At 39.6% G+C, this 15,500-nt stretch overlaps 1 protein-coding gene across 1 annotated transcript in view; it reads right to left on the bottom strand.

The window, feature by feature from the left end:
• Positions 1 to 1,737: 1,737 nt before the first annotated feature.
• LOC140199815 (uncharacterized) overlaps positions 1,738 to 15,500 on the bottom strand; it is a 38,036-nt gene continuing 24,273 nt past the window's right edge. Inside the window, exons 3-4 of the mRNA XM_072262312.1 lie at positions 5,198 to 5,260; positions 1,738 to 3,821 (exon numbers count right to left, since the gene is read on the bottom strand). Coding sequence (XP_072118413.1) covers positions 3,771 to 3,821; positions 5,198 to 5,260 — 114 coding nt within the window. The 3' untranslated portion in view covers positions 1,738 to 3,770. The remainder of the gene's footprint in view (positions 3,822 to 5,197; positions 5,261 to 15,500) is intronic.

The following is a 15,500-nucleotide window of genomic DNA, read 5'->3' as shown; positions in this document are numbered from 1 at the left end:
CTTCTCCCGGAGGGAAGAGGGGTGAAAAGTGTTTTGGCTGGGTGGGTCGTGTCCTTGATTATCCTGGCAGCATTGCTCTGACAGCGTGCGGTGTAAAGTGAGTCCAAGGACGGAAGATTGGTTTGTGTGATGTGCTGCGCCGTGTTCACGATCTTCTGCAGCTTCTTTCAGTTTTGGACAGGACAACTTCCATACCAGGTTGTGATGCACCATCGAAGAATGCTTTCTACAGTGCATCTATAAAAATTAGTGAGGGTTTTAGGGGACAGGCCAAATTTCTTTAGTTTTCTGAGGAAGTAAAGGCGCTGGTGGGCCTTCGCAGTGAACTCTGCTTGGTTGGACCAAGTCAGGTCATTTGTGATATTGACCCCGAGGAACTAAAAGCTTTTGACCTGTTCTACTTGCGCACCACCGATGTAAGTTGGGTCGTGCGGTCTGCTACTCCTTCTGAAGTCAACAACCAATTCCTTCGTCTTGCTGACGTTGAGGGATAGGTTATTGTCTTTGCACCATGCCACCAGGTTCTTAAATTCCTGTCTGTACTCAAACTCATCATTACCCAAGATTTGGCCTACAATTGTGTTATCAGCAAACTTATATATTGAGTTTGATGGAAACTTGGCTACACAATCATGGGTGTACTGTGAGTACAACAGGGGGCTAAGTACACATCCTTGTGGGGCACTGGTGCTCAGAGTGATTGTAGAGGAGAGCTTGTCCCCTATTTTTACAGCCTGGGTCCTGTCTGTGAGGAAGTTGAAGATCCAGCTGCAGATCTGAGTGCTAAGGCCCAGGTTCCGGAGCTTACGAATCAGTTTATTTGGAATGATGGTATTAAAGGCAGAGCTGTAGTCAATGAAAAGGAGCCTTACGTATGCGTCTTTATTCTCCAGGTGTTCCAAGGAGGAATGTAGGGCCAGAGAGATGACATCTGCCGTTGACTTGTTGCTCCGGTAGACGAATTGCAAAGCGACAAGGTTGACTGGTAGGCTGTGGTTGATGTGTGCCGTAACAAATCTCTCGAAGCACTTCATAGCAATTGATGTCAGAGCCACAGGTCGATAGTCATTCAGGCATGCCACCTTGATCTTCTTCGGCACTGGGATTATCATTGCCTTCTTAAAACTGGGCATCAGTGAAAGTTATGACACAAGCAAACATGTGGCATGCAAGAGAGGTCCTGGAAGACATGTAGACCGCGATCCCATTTCTGAGGCAAAATTCCAGAAAACAGAGTTCACCATGCAACCAATCAGCGATGGGACCCCTTTCCTACATTGCAATTACGTCTCCATAATGACGACTAATCAACTGATTGATAAGTGCATAAAAGGGAAGCATTCAGAGTATGCATCACAAGTGAAGTCCTTGTATGGAGACAAAACTATTGCAAATGGATTGCCAACATCAGAGAACAACTCAACCCAACCATATTGCTTGTCCAATGCTAATTTTCACATTGTAAATTTCAAGGCTACACAGTCCTGTGTCACTCAAAGGATCAAAGGTTCATTTTTATTGTCAAAGTATGCATGTACAATACAACTCTGATATTCATCTTCTCCAGATAACCATCAAATACAGAAAAGAGAAATAACATCAACCCATACCCGCATGAAAAAGAAAAAGAAAACTCACAAACCCCAAACTCCCACCTCCTCCCTTGCACAAAAGTTAACATATCACCCCCATGGAAAACAGCAGCTGGAATATCAAATCCCAAACCCCCAACCCCATCTCGCATGATAAAAATGGTGACAATAACATCACACCCCCACCCCCTCTGTCACACATAAAAACAAACAGATCACACACACAGAAATACCAACAAGAACATCAGACCCCAAATATCCAATCCATCCCCTCACAAAAACTACCATATTGCCCACCTGGAACCCCAACCTGCCAATCGGCAACAAGAAAGTAAACATAGAAATCTGAAGGAGAGCAATATAAACCACAGTCCAATAATCCCATAAATCTTAGAATTTTGAAAACATCCTCCCATCGGAATTGAACTCAGTCTTTCCGTGAAGAGAACAATGGCTTCAGTTCCAAGTGTTCCTGCATCACTTTTACAATAGCAGCAAAACTAGTTTCTGACGGTTTGTTTGGAGCAGTTAAACTTCGAAGCAAACTGTATCCTTTTAAACCCAATTCACTTAGCAAAATTGGCACTCACTTCTTATTGGTTATTTCATTTGCTTCAAAACTCTGTTCCAATGGCTCAGTATACACGAGCCAATTACCTGTTGTGTAATCAAACTCGTCAATCTTTCCATGCATCCAGCCATTTCTGATTTTTTTAAATGATGATCATCACCCGGTGCTCACTCTTTATGAACCCTGAATTCTCCTGTTTATGGCCTTTTTAAAAACTCAACATCTCTGCATGTACTGGGCTGCATTTAACTCAACCATTCCTCGCTTTGTTTTTTTTAAACTTGAAAGCTTCGCTGCACTTGAACGGGTCAGTGCCCATCTCGGAGTTGTTTTGAAAATACCTCGTCATCAATGTTATGTTCTGTAACTTCAAAATATTAAACTAAATCAAAGGAAGGCATGGGAGTCCAAAGCATGGGTGTAACTTTGAGTTTTACTTTTAAGTGAGGCACACATTTCACATGGTAGCGTGACGACGTATGCAATTAACGTATTTTTACATATAACCTGTAATTAATTATTTAAATGAGCAAGACTGCTTAATCAAATGATATATATACAAGATTATTCTAATATTCTAACATTACTGAAATATTAAGTACACAACATCACTCCAAGCTCAAACCACCCCCACACCCCCTTCATTATCTACCCTTCTAGCCAGTGGATGCCCAGTTTTCAGTTGCCAGGTCTGTTCTCGTAATATTCCAGTTAGTACATATTGCACAGTCTTGCAAGTGATACCCTATCACTATTTACAAAAGTTAGTATATTATTCCTACTAAAGTGAACTATCTCATATTTTTCCACCTTACATAAAATGTGTCACCCTGTGATCAATTATTTCACCTATTGCCTTCAAATCTGATTTCCCATCTATATTTGTACCATTGGCAAATTTAGATTTACTACACTCTATAGTTTTATCTGAGCAATGAAGATGTTGTAGTATGAGGACCTGCATTGATTCTTTTATTAACCTATCAGTAAAAGCCTGTCTAGCTGTAAGAGATTCTTTTATTTTAACTAACTCTGCATTGTCTTTTCTCTGTCAAAGGAGTTCTTATCTATGTGATAACTTTTTGTATGGTACTTTATTAAATGTTTTAATCCAGATATACTTTATCCACTCACAGCACAAATCACCCCATCCCATCCTTACCTACACAGCTAAATACATCCTCAAAAATGTGTTAGCTTTGTCAAACACAAGTTCCCTTTCATAAAAGCAATTTGATTCTACCTAATTATTTAATGGCTTCATATGCCCTGTTAACTTGTCCATAATAACAGATGGACCAGATGTAAAAAGATGCATTCATATGTTTGTTTTCAGAAAAAAAAGTTGCTATCATTGTAAATCTTAACATCAAATTCATGCAAAATATACATCCATGATTAGAAATATTGACCTGATCTTGGTGTCTGTTTGGGAAAGGGGTACAATTTCATCCATTCAATCTTTGGCATTGTTCACTTGTCTTGTGTTCTGTATTTTACACTATACTGTATGATATTACAGAAACAATAAGAGGAGGCTTGATTAAAAATCAAAACACATCAACTCCTACATAATGTTTTCATAGCCCAGTCGGCTCTGGTGCAGTTTATTCCACACAGAATTCTTGCTGGTCACGCATCCAGATCATTGCTTGTATCTGTCATGGAGCAGAAATAGTCACATATTGTGAATAGATATTGTGAACTTCACCGTATTGTGTCCATTATAAAACAAGGAAATAACTATTGATTTAAAATAGAGTATATTCTGTGCCAAAGAATCCAGTCCAGAGGATCAAATGCATAAAAAGGCAAGAAGAAATCTTATCACAACTCAACAAGAACTAAATACATTTAAAGAGTTTTTGTCGCAAATATCTTCAACATTTGTTGTGGAATCTACAGGGAATTTATAACAATACTAATGACATGAATTATTTAAAGTAATGGAACGCCTATTGCTGCAGTTTCATACCTCAAAAATTGAGAATGATTTGAAGACAATCCAACATATGGGGATGGGGGGCAGGAAGAAATTTCTGGGGAATATGCATTTGGGAATAGCACAGCATTGAGATCAAAATGTAGAAAAGGAAGATAGGTGAAGAGTGACCTTTTAGGAAGTAGGGAAAGACAGGGAGCAAAGATTCAAAGTAGGAAAAGACAGATGAGCTACAATTTAAAGAAGTGGTTAAAATACGGAAGTGCAAAATTTTAAACCTAGAAGGGAAGAATAGGAAAACAAAACCAATCACAATAAGTTACATGAAGGGAGACATGGGTATGCATAATATTCAGACAGAAAAAAACTTTAGTCATAAGGATATGGAAGAACTAATTTTAAACAAGGAAACTATTGAAGCATTATGTCATTAAATGATAAAGTAAACAAATAGTAAAATAGCAAATAAATTTAAAGATCTTCATTTGGAATTTCCAGAAAGTGGGAAAATCTGTTGGGTGAAATTGATTATTATTTTGTGAGGGTTAATTTAAACAGTAAAAACATTCTCAAAATGTTGATATGGTTGCAGGTCAGTCAAAATTGGGCTCACTAATAGTAGAACAAAAATATAATAGGAAATTTGCAGCCACATTAGAGAGCTAAGTTGGAAATACAAAAGTTATCTCCCTACAATTGTTGCCCATCTTGCTGAACATTTGCAACTGTTCCTGCTTTTATTTTTAATTGTCACTGTGACAAGAGAGTAGATTTAGAAAAATAATTAGAATTACCAAGATATCAGAATCAGGTTTAATCAGAATCACAATCTGGTTTAATATCACTGTCTATAGAACAGTTTTCTTTAATGAGTATTATGGCAGAGTGCATGGGTAAACTATTCCTAGATCAATTGTATTATTCTAAAGCTATCTCAATTGAGAATCCTAGATTAGACTTTCAAATGGGAGCTTCTTCACCTGTCTACCTCAGCTTAATCTTTCCCGTGTATTTACCCACTGAGGTGCAGGATAACCTTGGGCAACAGCTTTTTTATTAATGTTGCAAATTATTTTGTGGTACATCTCATACCTGCTGTAACATGAACTCAAGGGGGTCATCTGGTCTTTCGTATACCAGATTTTCCGTCATGTTCTGTAAAACAAAATATATTTAAAATCTGTGACATTTCTTTACAGAATTAATATTAAAAACCCAGTCTAAAAACTGTTAATCCTCCTACCTGAGTTACGTGGGTGCTTACATTTTCATTTTGGTAATTTTATGAAAATGTTTATTTTATAAAAAACATATAGTGCTTTACAAGAACTAATTGATTTCTGAAAAGTTTGCACTGTTTAGTGAAACCCAGCATGTTCCAATTTTTTAAATTATTTATTCCTTTACTTTTTCATTCAGCTTACTGGAAATCTTTGCTTATTGTAGTATTTTACATATAATTTATTCATTGTGCAATTTTCCCAGAACGTTATGCCTCATTTACTCTATTTATTTTCAGGCCAGTGACTGAATATTAATATTGCGTTTTAGTCTGAAGGCTGAGGAATCACCATTATTCCATACTCCGTTTAGCATATTCATCAGAAACTTAGTGTTGCTACTGAAACATCTCCTATTTAAGACCCCTATATGCAGCAGTTGCTGGGTTTCAGAGAGAAAGGACTTTGGTCTACATTTACCCTCTCACCAGCACCACAACTACTTGCACCCCAAAACCAATTCCTGCATGATAGCTAATATTCGGTTGTTTTTGATTATCTTTTTTTTACTATTATTACAATGTTGGAATGCAGTGAAGGTGTTTCTCATGAAGTATTTTTCATCGGCGTACCTATGCAAAATAACTTAATACCAAATATTTTTGAAAAGACTCGGAGTAATGGAATGATTCAGCATAGAAACAGTCCCTTCGGCTCAACTTGTCCGTGCAGATCATGATGCCTATCTACGCTAATCCAATTTTTCTTCATTACTTCCATATTCTTCTAAGCATTGCCTATTCAAGTATTTGTCAAAATATCTCTTAAATGTCCTTTTTTGTATCTGATTCCACATTCTCCTCAGGCAGTGAGTTCCAGTGCTATTCTCCAAGTAAAAGCAACTTACCCCTCAAAACTAATCAATAAGCTCTGAGACCTTGGTCTCAATACCTCCTTGTGCAATTGGATCCCTGTTTACCTCACTTGCAGACCCCAGTCAGTTCAGATTGGCAACAACATCTCCTCCACAATCTCCATCAGCACAGGTGCACAACAAGGCTGTGTGTTTAGTCCCCTGCTCTACACACTTTACACCTATGAGTGTGTGGCTAAGCACAGGTGCAATGCCATATTTATGTTTGCTGACAACACAACTCTCATAGACCGAATCAAAGGTGGTGATAAATCAGTATAGGAGTGAGATTGAAAATGTGGCTGAGTGGTGCCACAACAACTTCTTACTCAATGTCAGCAAGACCAAAGAGCTGATTATTGACTTCAGGAGAAGGAAACCAGAGGTCCATGAGCCAGTCCTCATCAGAGGATCAGAGATGGAGAGGGTCAGAACTTTAAATTCTTCAGTGTTATCATTTCAGAGGGCCTGTCCTCGACCCAGCATGCTGGTGCAATTATGAAGAAAGCACAGGTCGCCTCTACTTCTTCAGGAGTTTTCACAGATTGAGTATGACACCTAAAACTCTGACAAGCTTCTATAGATGTGTAGTAGGGAGTATATTGACTGGCTGCATTACAGCCTGCTATGGAAACACCAACGCACTTGTAGGGAAAATCCTACAAAAAGTAATGGATATGGCCCAGTCCATCATGGGTAAAGCCTTCCCCACCATTGAGCAGATCTACATGAAACACCCACCACCCAGGACATGCTCCCTTCTCACTGCTGCTGTCAGGAAGAAGGACCAAATTCAGAAGCAGGTACTACCCCTTAAATATCAGGCTCTTGAACCAGAGGGGATAACATCACTCAACTTCACTTGCCCCATCATTGAAATGTTCCCATCACCAATGGACTCACCTTCAAGCACTCTTAACTCACGTTCTCAATATTTATTGTATATTTATTTATTAATTATTATGTCTTCTTTATTTTGTAGTTGCACAGTTTGTTGTCTTCTACACTCTGCTTGAATGCCCAAGCTGGCCAGACTGTCATTGATTCTGTTATATTTAATGTACTTTGATAGTAAATTTTAATTTTTGAACTTTGTACCTGTGTTTTCAGTCTAAAAGGAACTATGGACCTGAACCCAAGGCCTTGCTGTACATCAACACTCCTAAAGCCCATGCTATTTACTGTAAATGTCCTTCTAGTATCTGATATCCCAAAATGCATAATCTCACACTTGTCTGGATCAAATTCCATCTATCGCTCCCAAAGTCCAACTTTTCAGCTGAATCTACATCTATCTGTATCCTTAGACATCCTCCTTCACTATTTATGACTCCTCCGATTTTCATCTCGTCAGCAATCAGACATCTACTACCAGTCATTTAACTATACAGGTTGAGTACCCCTTATCCTAAATGCCTGGGGTCAGAAGCGTTTCAGATGTTGGAATGTTAAATGAGAGAACTTGGGATCGCCATCATTTCTGACTCTGAATTTATGTGCTGCCGGTAAGCAGTCTTTGTCTTACACTTGTTCATCATACGTATGTACAGTACTTAACAGCAAAAATTATTACATACCATTAATATAATGAAAATATAATGTGCGCAGGGTAACAAAAACAACACAGCAGTATCAGGAAAATACTTGAAACAGCTATCAAACAACAAATGACGGCAAGATTTCAGCCTCCACCTACGATGCCGTGTTTTGATTAAAAGGTTACATTACATTGTATTTGATTTTACGAAAGGTATAAAAACCAATCAGTATTGTAGACTTGTTCTGGTGTTAAGATGTTCAGCAGCGATGATCTTCACAAACTTATTAATGCTTCGTGATCAGCAGATGCTTTATCTTTAAAATCTTTAAAATTTTAATGCCATGCTTTTTCTTAAATTTCTGCAACCAGCCTGCTGAATATTCACAATTACTGTCAATTTTCAGTTCGTTTTGATCAATCTTTGCTTGCTTTATGATCAGCAATACCGTTAAGCAGCATATGTTCAGTCCGATGCTCCATTCTTTCAATATGTGATCACGATCTTTATTTTTGCTTTATGCAGAATTTTTCTATTTTTCTTTAACTTCTGTTCATAACAGATGTGAGGCTGCTTCTCAGAACTGTCTATGATGCTCAGAGACCTGCGCATCGCCTGGGAACACCCCCAGCACCTTGTGGAATTTTACATTGGTGACATCATGTCAGCTCTCCAAAGAAATTTAGATTTCTGAAGTTTTTGGAGGTTGGATTTTCAGACAAGGGATACTCAACCTGTGTTGAAACAACAAAGGTTTCAGTACCAATTCCTGAGGTATACCACTGGTAACAGCCTTCCAGACAGAAAAACAACCTTCCACCACTACCTTATGTCTCCCATCACCAAATCAATTTTGGATCCAGTTTGTCAACACTCATCAGATCACATGTGGTTTAACTGTCTGGATCCACCTACAATGTGGAACCTTGTCTAAAGCCTTGCTAAAGTCTACAGTACGTATGACATATTTATCTCCTTACCTTCATGAATTTTCTTAGTTACCTCCTCAAAAACCTGAATGAGATTTGAGTTAGGATTTCCCTTGGACAAAACCACACTGATTCGCCCTAATTAATCCCAGCTTTTCCAATTAAAAATATATCTTGTCCCTTATAATTTTTTCATATAATTTTCTTACTACAATATAAGGCTCATCAGCCTATAGTTTTTTGGCTTATTCCTATTTGGACAACATATTTCCTCTTCTGCATGAAGAATTGGAAGTAAGTCATTGTAGCAAAATATGATCATCTCCATTGGATGGTATTAAAAAAACAATTAGTTATTAGTCACAACTGCTTTAAGACTGGTATGTTTGTCATTTCATGCTAAAACCAGATATACAAGCTGACTAATTAAGTAAACAGGTAGAATAACACAAATAAGAATAACAGATTTATCTTGCTCTAACCCGGAATTTGTTGTCAATGACATAAAAATGAGGATTGTGTTGACCTTAGTAGAAGCTTCTCACAAAAATGTGGCAAGCAGTGTGGTAGGGATCTTATCATTCCAGCAATGACAGTAATTCCTATCTAGCACTAGTTCCAGTAGATCCCTACATACAGCAATTTACATATTAACCAGTGAGTTGTTATGCTGGTTATTAAGTTTTCCTAGAAATTCATTTGCACGACTTTGAAAAATCTTGAGCCATTCAGTTGAAATCACTGTAGCCCAGAGTATAGCAATATTTATCTATCTCTTGGTCCCAAGCAAATGAAAATACAATTAATTCCAGCATTTCCACTTGCTATTTTAGCTCCTTAAAGTCAATAATTTTCACTCTACGTCTCAGGATTTTGGCACCAATAACAACCATTTATTTCTATCTATTCTGTTTACCTTCTTCATAATTTAAATACTTCTATGTAATTTCCTCATACCTCTTTTCTAAAGAGAGTAATCACAGCCTCTAGAGTCTATAAATAAAAGTAAATTCTCTCATTTGGCGCCCTCTCCAAAACCTTTACGTCTTTCAATGATGCACCCAAAACGGAACACATTTCTGTTGTGACTGAATGATAAAGCTATATCATGGCATTCTTGTTCTTACATTCTAGGTGTCTATTTACAAAGGCTGAAATAGAATGAGCTTTTTTTTGCCATTTTCTCAAACTATGTTGCATTATTTATATGAGTTTAGCGGAAATAAAGCCAAATTTTAGAGACACAATCTTCTTATCTTTTCACCGGTTTTATCAATTAACTTCAAATCTCACTGTTTTGGTATCTCTTTTCAGAATCAGATTTAATATGTCATTAGATTTGTTGTTTTGTGCCAGCTGCACATTGCAATAATAAAACTGTAAATTACAATAAGAAATATATAGGGAAATTAAATTAAATAAATAGTGCAAAAACAGAGAGAAGAATTGTGAAGAAGTGTTTATGAGTTCATTGTCTATTCAGAAATCTGATGTCAGAAGGCAAGAAGCTGTTCCTAAAATGTGTGTCTTCAGGTTCCTGTATTGTTCCTTAATGGTAGCAATAAGAAGAAGGCATGTCCTGGGTGAAGGAAGCTCTTGGTGATGGATGCCATCTTTTTGAGGCATCACCTTTAAAAGGGGGTTCTCGATGCTGGGGAGGCAAGTGCCCATGTTGGCTGAGTTTGCAACTTTCTGCAGCTTTTTCCAGATCCTGTGCAGTGACCATTCCATTACCCAGTTAGAATGCCATCCACGATACATCTGTAGAAATTTGCAAGTCTTTGGAAACAGACCAGATCTCCTCAAACTCCTAATGAGATATAGTCACTGTCATGCTTTCTTTGTAATTGCATCATTATGCTGGGTCCAGGATGGAGCTTCAGAGATGTTGACACACTGGGAATTTGAAACTATTCACCCTTTCCACTGCCGATCCCTCGATGAGGACTGATGTATGTTCCCTCAACTTCCCCTTCCTGAAGTCCACAATCAGATCCTTGACCTTACTGCTGTTGAGTGTAAGGTTGCTGTTGCGACACCACTCAGCCAGCTCATCTATCTCACTCCTGTACAGCTCCTCATCGCCATCTGAAATTTTGTCAACAATAGTTATGTCATTGGCAAATTCAAAGTTTGAACTGTGCCTAGCCACACAGTTGTGGATGTAGAGAGAGTAGAACAGTGGGCTAAGTACACGTCCTTGTGATGTGCCCAGATTAATTTTCAGCAAGGAGAAGGTGTTAATTCCGATCCACATTGACCTAGGTCTCCCAATGAGAAAGTCAAGGATCTAGTTGCAGAGGGAGTAATAGAGGTCCAGGTTTTGGAGCTTGTTGATTAGAAATAATGGTATGATTGTGTTGAATGCTGAGCTGTAATCAATAAACAGCAGCCTGATGCAGGTATTGCTATTCTCCAGGTGATCAAAGGCCAAGTGGCGAGCCAGTGAGTTTGCATCTCCTGTAGACCTACTATGGTGATAGACAAATTGCAATGAGTCCAGATCCTTGTTTAGGCAGGAGTTGATTCTGGCCATGATCAACCTCTCAAAGCACTTCTTCAGTCAGTATGAGTACTACTGGGGCAATAGTTGTTGAGGCATCTCACACTGGTATGACTGTCGCCCTTTTGAAACAGGTGGGAACTTCTGATTGCAGCAGTGATGTCCTTGAACACTCCTTCCAGTTGGTTTGCACAGGTTTTTAGTGCCCTACTAGGTACATCTTTAGGATTTTACACTTCAAAAGGGTTCACCCTCTTGAAGGATGTTCTGATGTCGGTCTCTGAGACAGAGATCACAGGGTTACCAGACGCTGCAGGGATTCTCACAGGTGTCGTTTTATTTTCCCCTTCAAAGTTTGCATGGAAGGCATTGAGTTCATTTGGGTGTGAAGCATCACAGCCATTAATAACATTAGGTTTCACTTTATTGGAAGTAATGACCTCCAGAACCTGCTACAGCTGATGTGCGTCTGATTCCATCTCTAACTTCAATTGGGATTGTTTTCTCACTCATAAAGTAGCCTTCCGTAAGTTGTACCTGGACTTCTTGTACAGTACTGGATCAGCAGACTTGAATGCCACAGATCTAGCCCTCAGCAGACTATGAATCTTCTGGTTCATTCATGACTTTTGGTTTGGGCATACCTGGGGTATGTTCTCAAAGGCATACGCTCATCCACACAGGTCTTCATGAAGTCAGTGATATCTGTGGCATATTGATTCAGATTTGAAAATGAATCCCTGAATATTTTCCAATACACTGACCCAAATCAGTCCTGTAAGCATTCCCCCTCCTACTCCTTTGACCATACCTTTTTGGTCCTCATCAATGGTGCTGCAGTCTTTAGTCACTGCCTATACACTGGAAGTAGAAATACAGTCAGGTGATTGGACTTTCCAAAGTGTAGACATAGGATGGTACAGTAAGCATTCTTGATGGTGGTATAACAGTGGTCGAGTGTGTTGGTTCCTCTGGTTCCACAGGTGGTATGTTGGTGGTTGTTGTTCAGAGACTTCTTCAAGCTAGCCAGGTTTTAATCCCTCATAATAATAGGGAAGGCATCAAGGTGTGCTGTTCTGTGACAGCTGATTACAGTGCCTGCCTGATGTTGGCCAGAGGTGGCTACCAGCTGACAGTGGAAAAACTCCATCAGCACATGAAATGTTTGACACTTGACCACTAGATGGTCCAGGTGGGGTGAGCAGAATTGAGATAGAACTGCCGTGTTATGATGAGTTAATCATAAAGTATACTCCTGACTCCACTACCTTTGAAAGACTCAGTTGTCCTATCTTCTTGATAAAGCCCTTCGACTGCAGCACTGCATCCACAATAGAAGGGGTGAGCCATCTTTCCCTGAAGCAAAGTACAAAGCAGTCTCTTATGTCCCTCTGGTATTCTAATTTTTCTCTGAAGCCTTCAATTTTATTTTCCAGAGACTTAAAATTCACCAGCAGGATACTAGGGATTGAGCGTCTAAAGGCTCTGTGTTTCAATTGTACCTGCATACCAGCTCACCTTCCTTGCTTTCTTATTCTTAAAGGAAAACTACATTCACGACCCAAGTCTGCAGTCCAGAATCCTCCAAATTTGAGTATCAATAGATTTGTTGAACATCTTAAACAATGTTGCTTACTGAAGTACCCATGGCTGTGACTGTGGTTGCAACTGTAGTAGAGCTAAATGGGAACATCCGATGATTCCTATTGGAACTGCATGCAAAATGTTTCCACTTATCAGCGCCATCTTTGATTATATTAGCATAATATCCATAATGCAGTTTATTTTGCCTTTTCTCGGTCAAAATGTATTTTGCATTCTCAGCAATAAATATCATCTGGACCTATCCACCCATTCCACAGCATATGCTTATCTAAATTGTGTCTCATACTATCCCTCAGAATTCACACCTCCAGTTTTGTGTCATATAACCTCACAAATCATATAACAAAATCATATTATTTATGGATTTTTCTAAAATAGTATGAAAATGATGTCCTGTTATAAATCCAATCAACAGTAGTAAAGTAATTTCTACACCAACAGTGAGCATTAATCTGATCAAAATATTACAACTATAAATTAACTTCGGGAGGTTGTAATTTTACAGGATAAGTCTTTGTTTCAACTGGCCTTGTGCTGTTACTGAAATCCCCCAATCTGAACCTGTGGGTAATGAACATAAACACTAACAAAAATGAAATAAATATTTTGCTGTTTTAAAAAGTCAAAATTTTAAAATAATTGCCTCAGGAAATAAAAATTCAAACATACAAAATCAGCTTTTCAAAGCCAGAAAATTGGGCAAGCAGTAACTTTAGATTAGCACATCATTGAAAAATTACCTACACCGATGCAAAAAGGAATTAACTTTTTACATTGTGAATGGCTGTCAATACCTGAAGTTTAATCAGACTACTTACTTATAAAGATATCTGGGGAGAAGATTTACAGTCAGTTTCACAGTGTACTGACAGCAAAAGTTGTCAATTTCACTTAGATAACAGCTGCAAGGACTTAGCCATAATTCTCTTAAGGCAGTACTTCGGTATCTCAATAAAACTATTCACCTTATGCATTGTCATTATACTAAGAAGAGGTGTGTGACTAACTTCCAAAGGCATTTTATATTCAATGAAGCAGAAAAATCAAAAATAATAATGACTTATTCAAAGAAAATAGAAAGGGAGCTTAACAGAAAGGATTAACTGGCCAAGATGTTGGAGTAATTTTAAATCAACTTTGGAATGCTATGCCTCCACATATTCAGCTTTGTTTCAGCTGGTCTCATGCCAATGTTGACCAAAAACTTGAAACCTCATAAACCCCAACTTCAAACTCACAAGAGCGTCCGACATGCCCCCCCAGACAAATGCAGCAATGGGGCTTGCAAAATGGAACAGGTCAAGGATTCCTCACCTTCTTCCGATCTCAACTTGAGCATTTTCCGCAAACAACAGGAATTCTGCAGACGCTGGAAATTCAAGCAACACACATAAAAGTTGCTAGTGAACGCAGCAGGCCAGGCAGCATCTCTAGGAAGAGGTGCAGTCGACGTTTCAGGCCGAGACCCTTCGTCAGGACTAACTGAAGGAAGAGTGAGTAAGGGATTTGAAAGTTGGAGGGGGAGGGGGAGATCCAAAATGATAGGAGAAGACAGGAGGGGGAGGGATGGAGCCAAGAGCTGGACAGGTGATTGGCAAAAGGGATACAAGAGGATCATGGGACAGGAGGTCCGGGAAGAAAGACAAGTGGGGGGGGGGTGGACCCAGAGGATGGGCAAGGGGTATATTCAGAGGGACAGAGGGAGAAAAAGGAGAGTGAGAGAAAGAATGTGTGTATAAAAATAAGTAACAGATGGGGTATGAGGGGGGAGATGGGGCATTAGCGAAAGTTAGAGAAGTCGATGTTCATGCCATCAGGTTGGAGGCTACCCAGACGGAATATAAGGTGTTGTTCCTCCAACCTGAGTGTGGTTTCATCTTTACAGTAGAGGAGGCCATGGATAGACATGTCAGAATGGGAATGGGATGTGGAATTAAAATGTGTGGCCACTGGGAGATCCTGCTTTCTCTGGCAGACAGAGCATAGATGTTCAGCAAAGCGGTCTCCCAGTCTGTGTCGGGTCTCGCCAATATATAAAAGGCCACATCGGGAGCACCAGACGCAGTATATCACCCCAGCCGACTCACAGGTGAAGTGTTGCCTCACCTGGAAGGACTGTTTGGGGCCCTGAATGGTGGTAAGGGAGGAAGTGTAGGGCATGTGTAGCACTTGTTCCGCTTACATGGATAAGTGCCAGGAGGAGAACAGTGGGGAGGGATGGGGGGGACGAATGGACAAGGGAGTTGCGTAGGGAGCAATCCCTGTGGAATGCGGGGGGGGGGGGGAGGGAAAGATGTGCTTAGTGGTGGGATCCCGTTGGAGGTGGCGGAAGTTACGGAGAATAATATATGGGACCCGGAGGCTGGTGGGGTGGTAGGTGAGGACCAGGGGAACCCTATTCCTAGTGGGGTGGCGGGAGGATGGAGTGAGAGCAGATGTACGTGAAATGGGGGAGATGCGTTTAAGAGCAGAGTTGATAGTGGAGGAAGGAAAACCCCTTTCTTTAAAAAAGGAAGACATCTCCCTCGTCCTGGAATGAAAAGCCTCATCCTGAGAGCAGATGCGGCAGAGACGGAGGAATTGTGAGAAGGGGATGGCGTTTTTGCAAGAGACAGGGTGAGAAGAGGAATAGTCCAGATAGCTGTGAGAGTCAGTAGGCTTATAGTAGACATCAGTGGATAAGCTGT

The sequence above is a fragment of the Mobula birostris genome, chromosome 6 (genome assembly GCF_030028105.1).
Source record: "Mobula birostris isolate sMobBir1 chromosome 6, sMobBir1.hap1, whole genome shotgun sequence".
Taxonomy (NCBI): domain Eukaryota; kingdom Metazoa; phylum Chordata; class Chondrichthyes; order Myliobatiformes; family Myliobatidae; genus Mobula; species Mobula birostris.
This window is presented reverse-complemented; position numbering and strand designations above follow the sequence as displayed.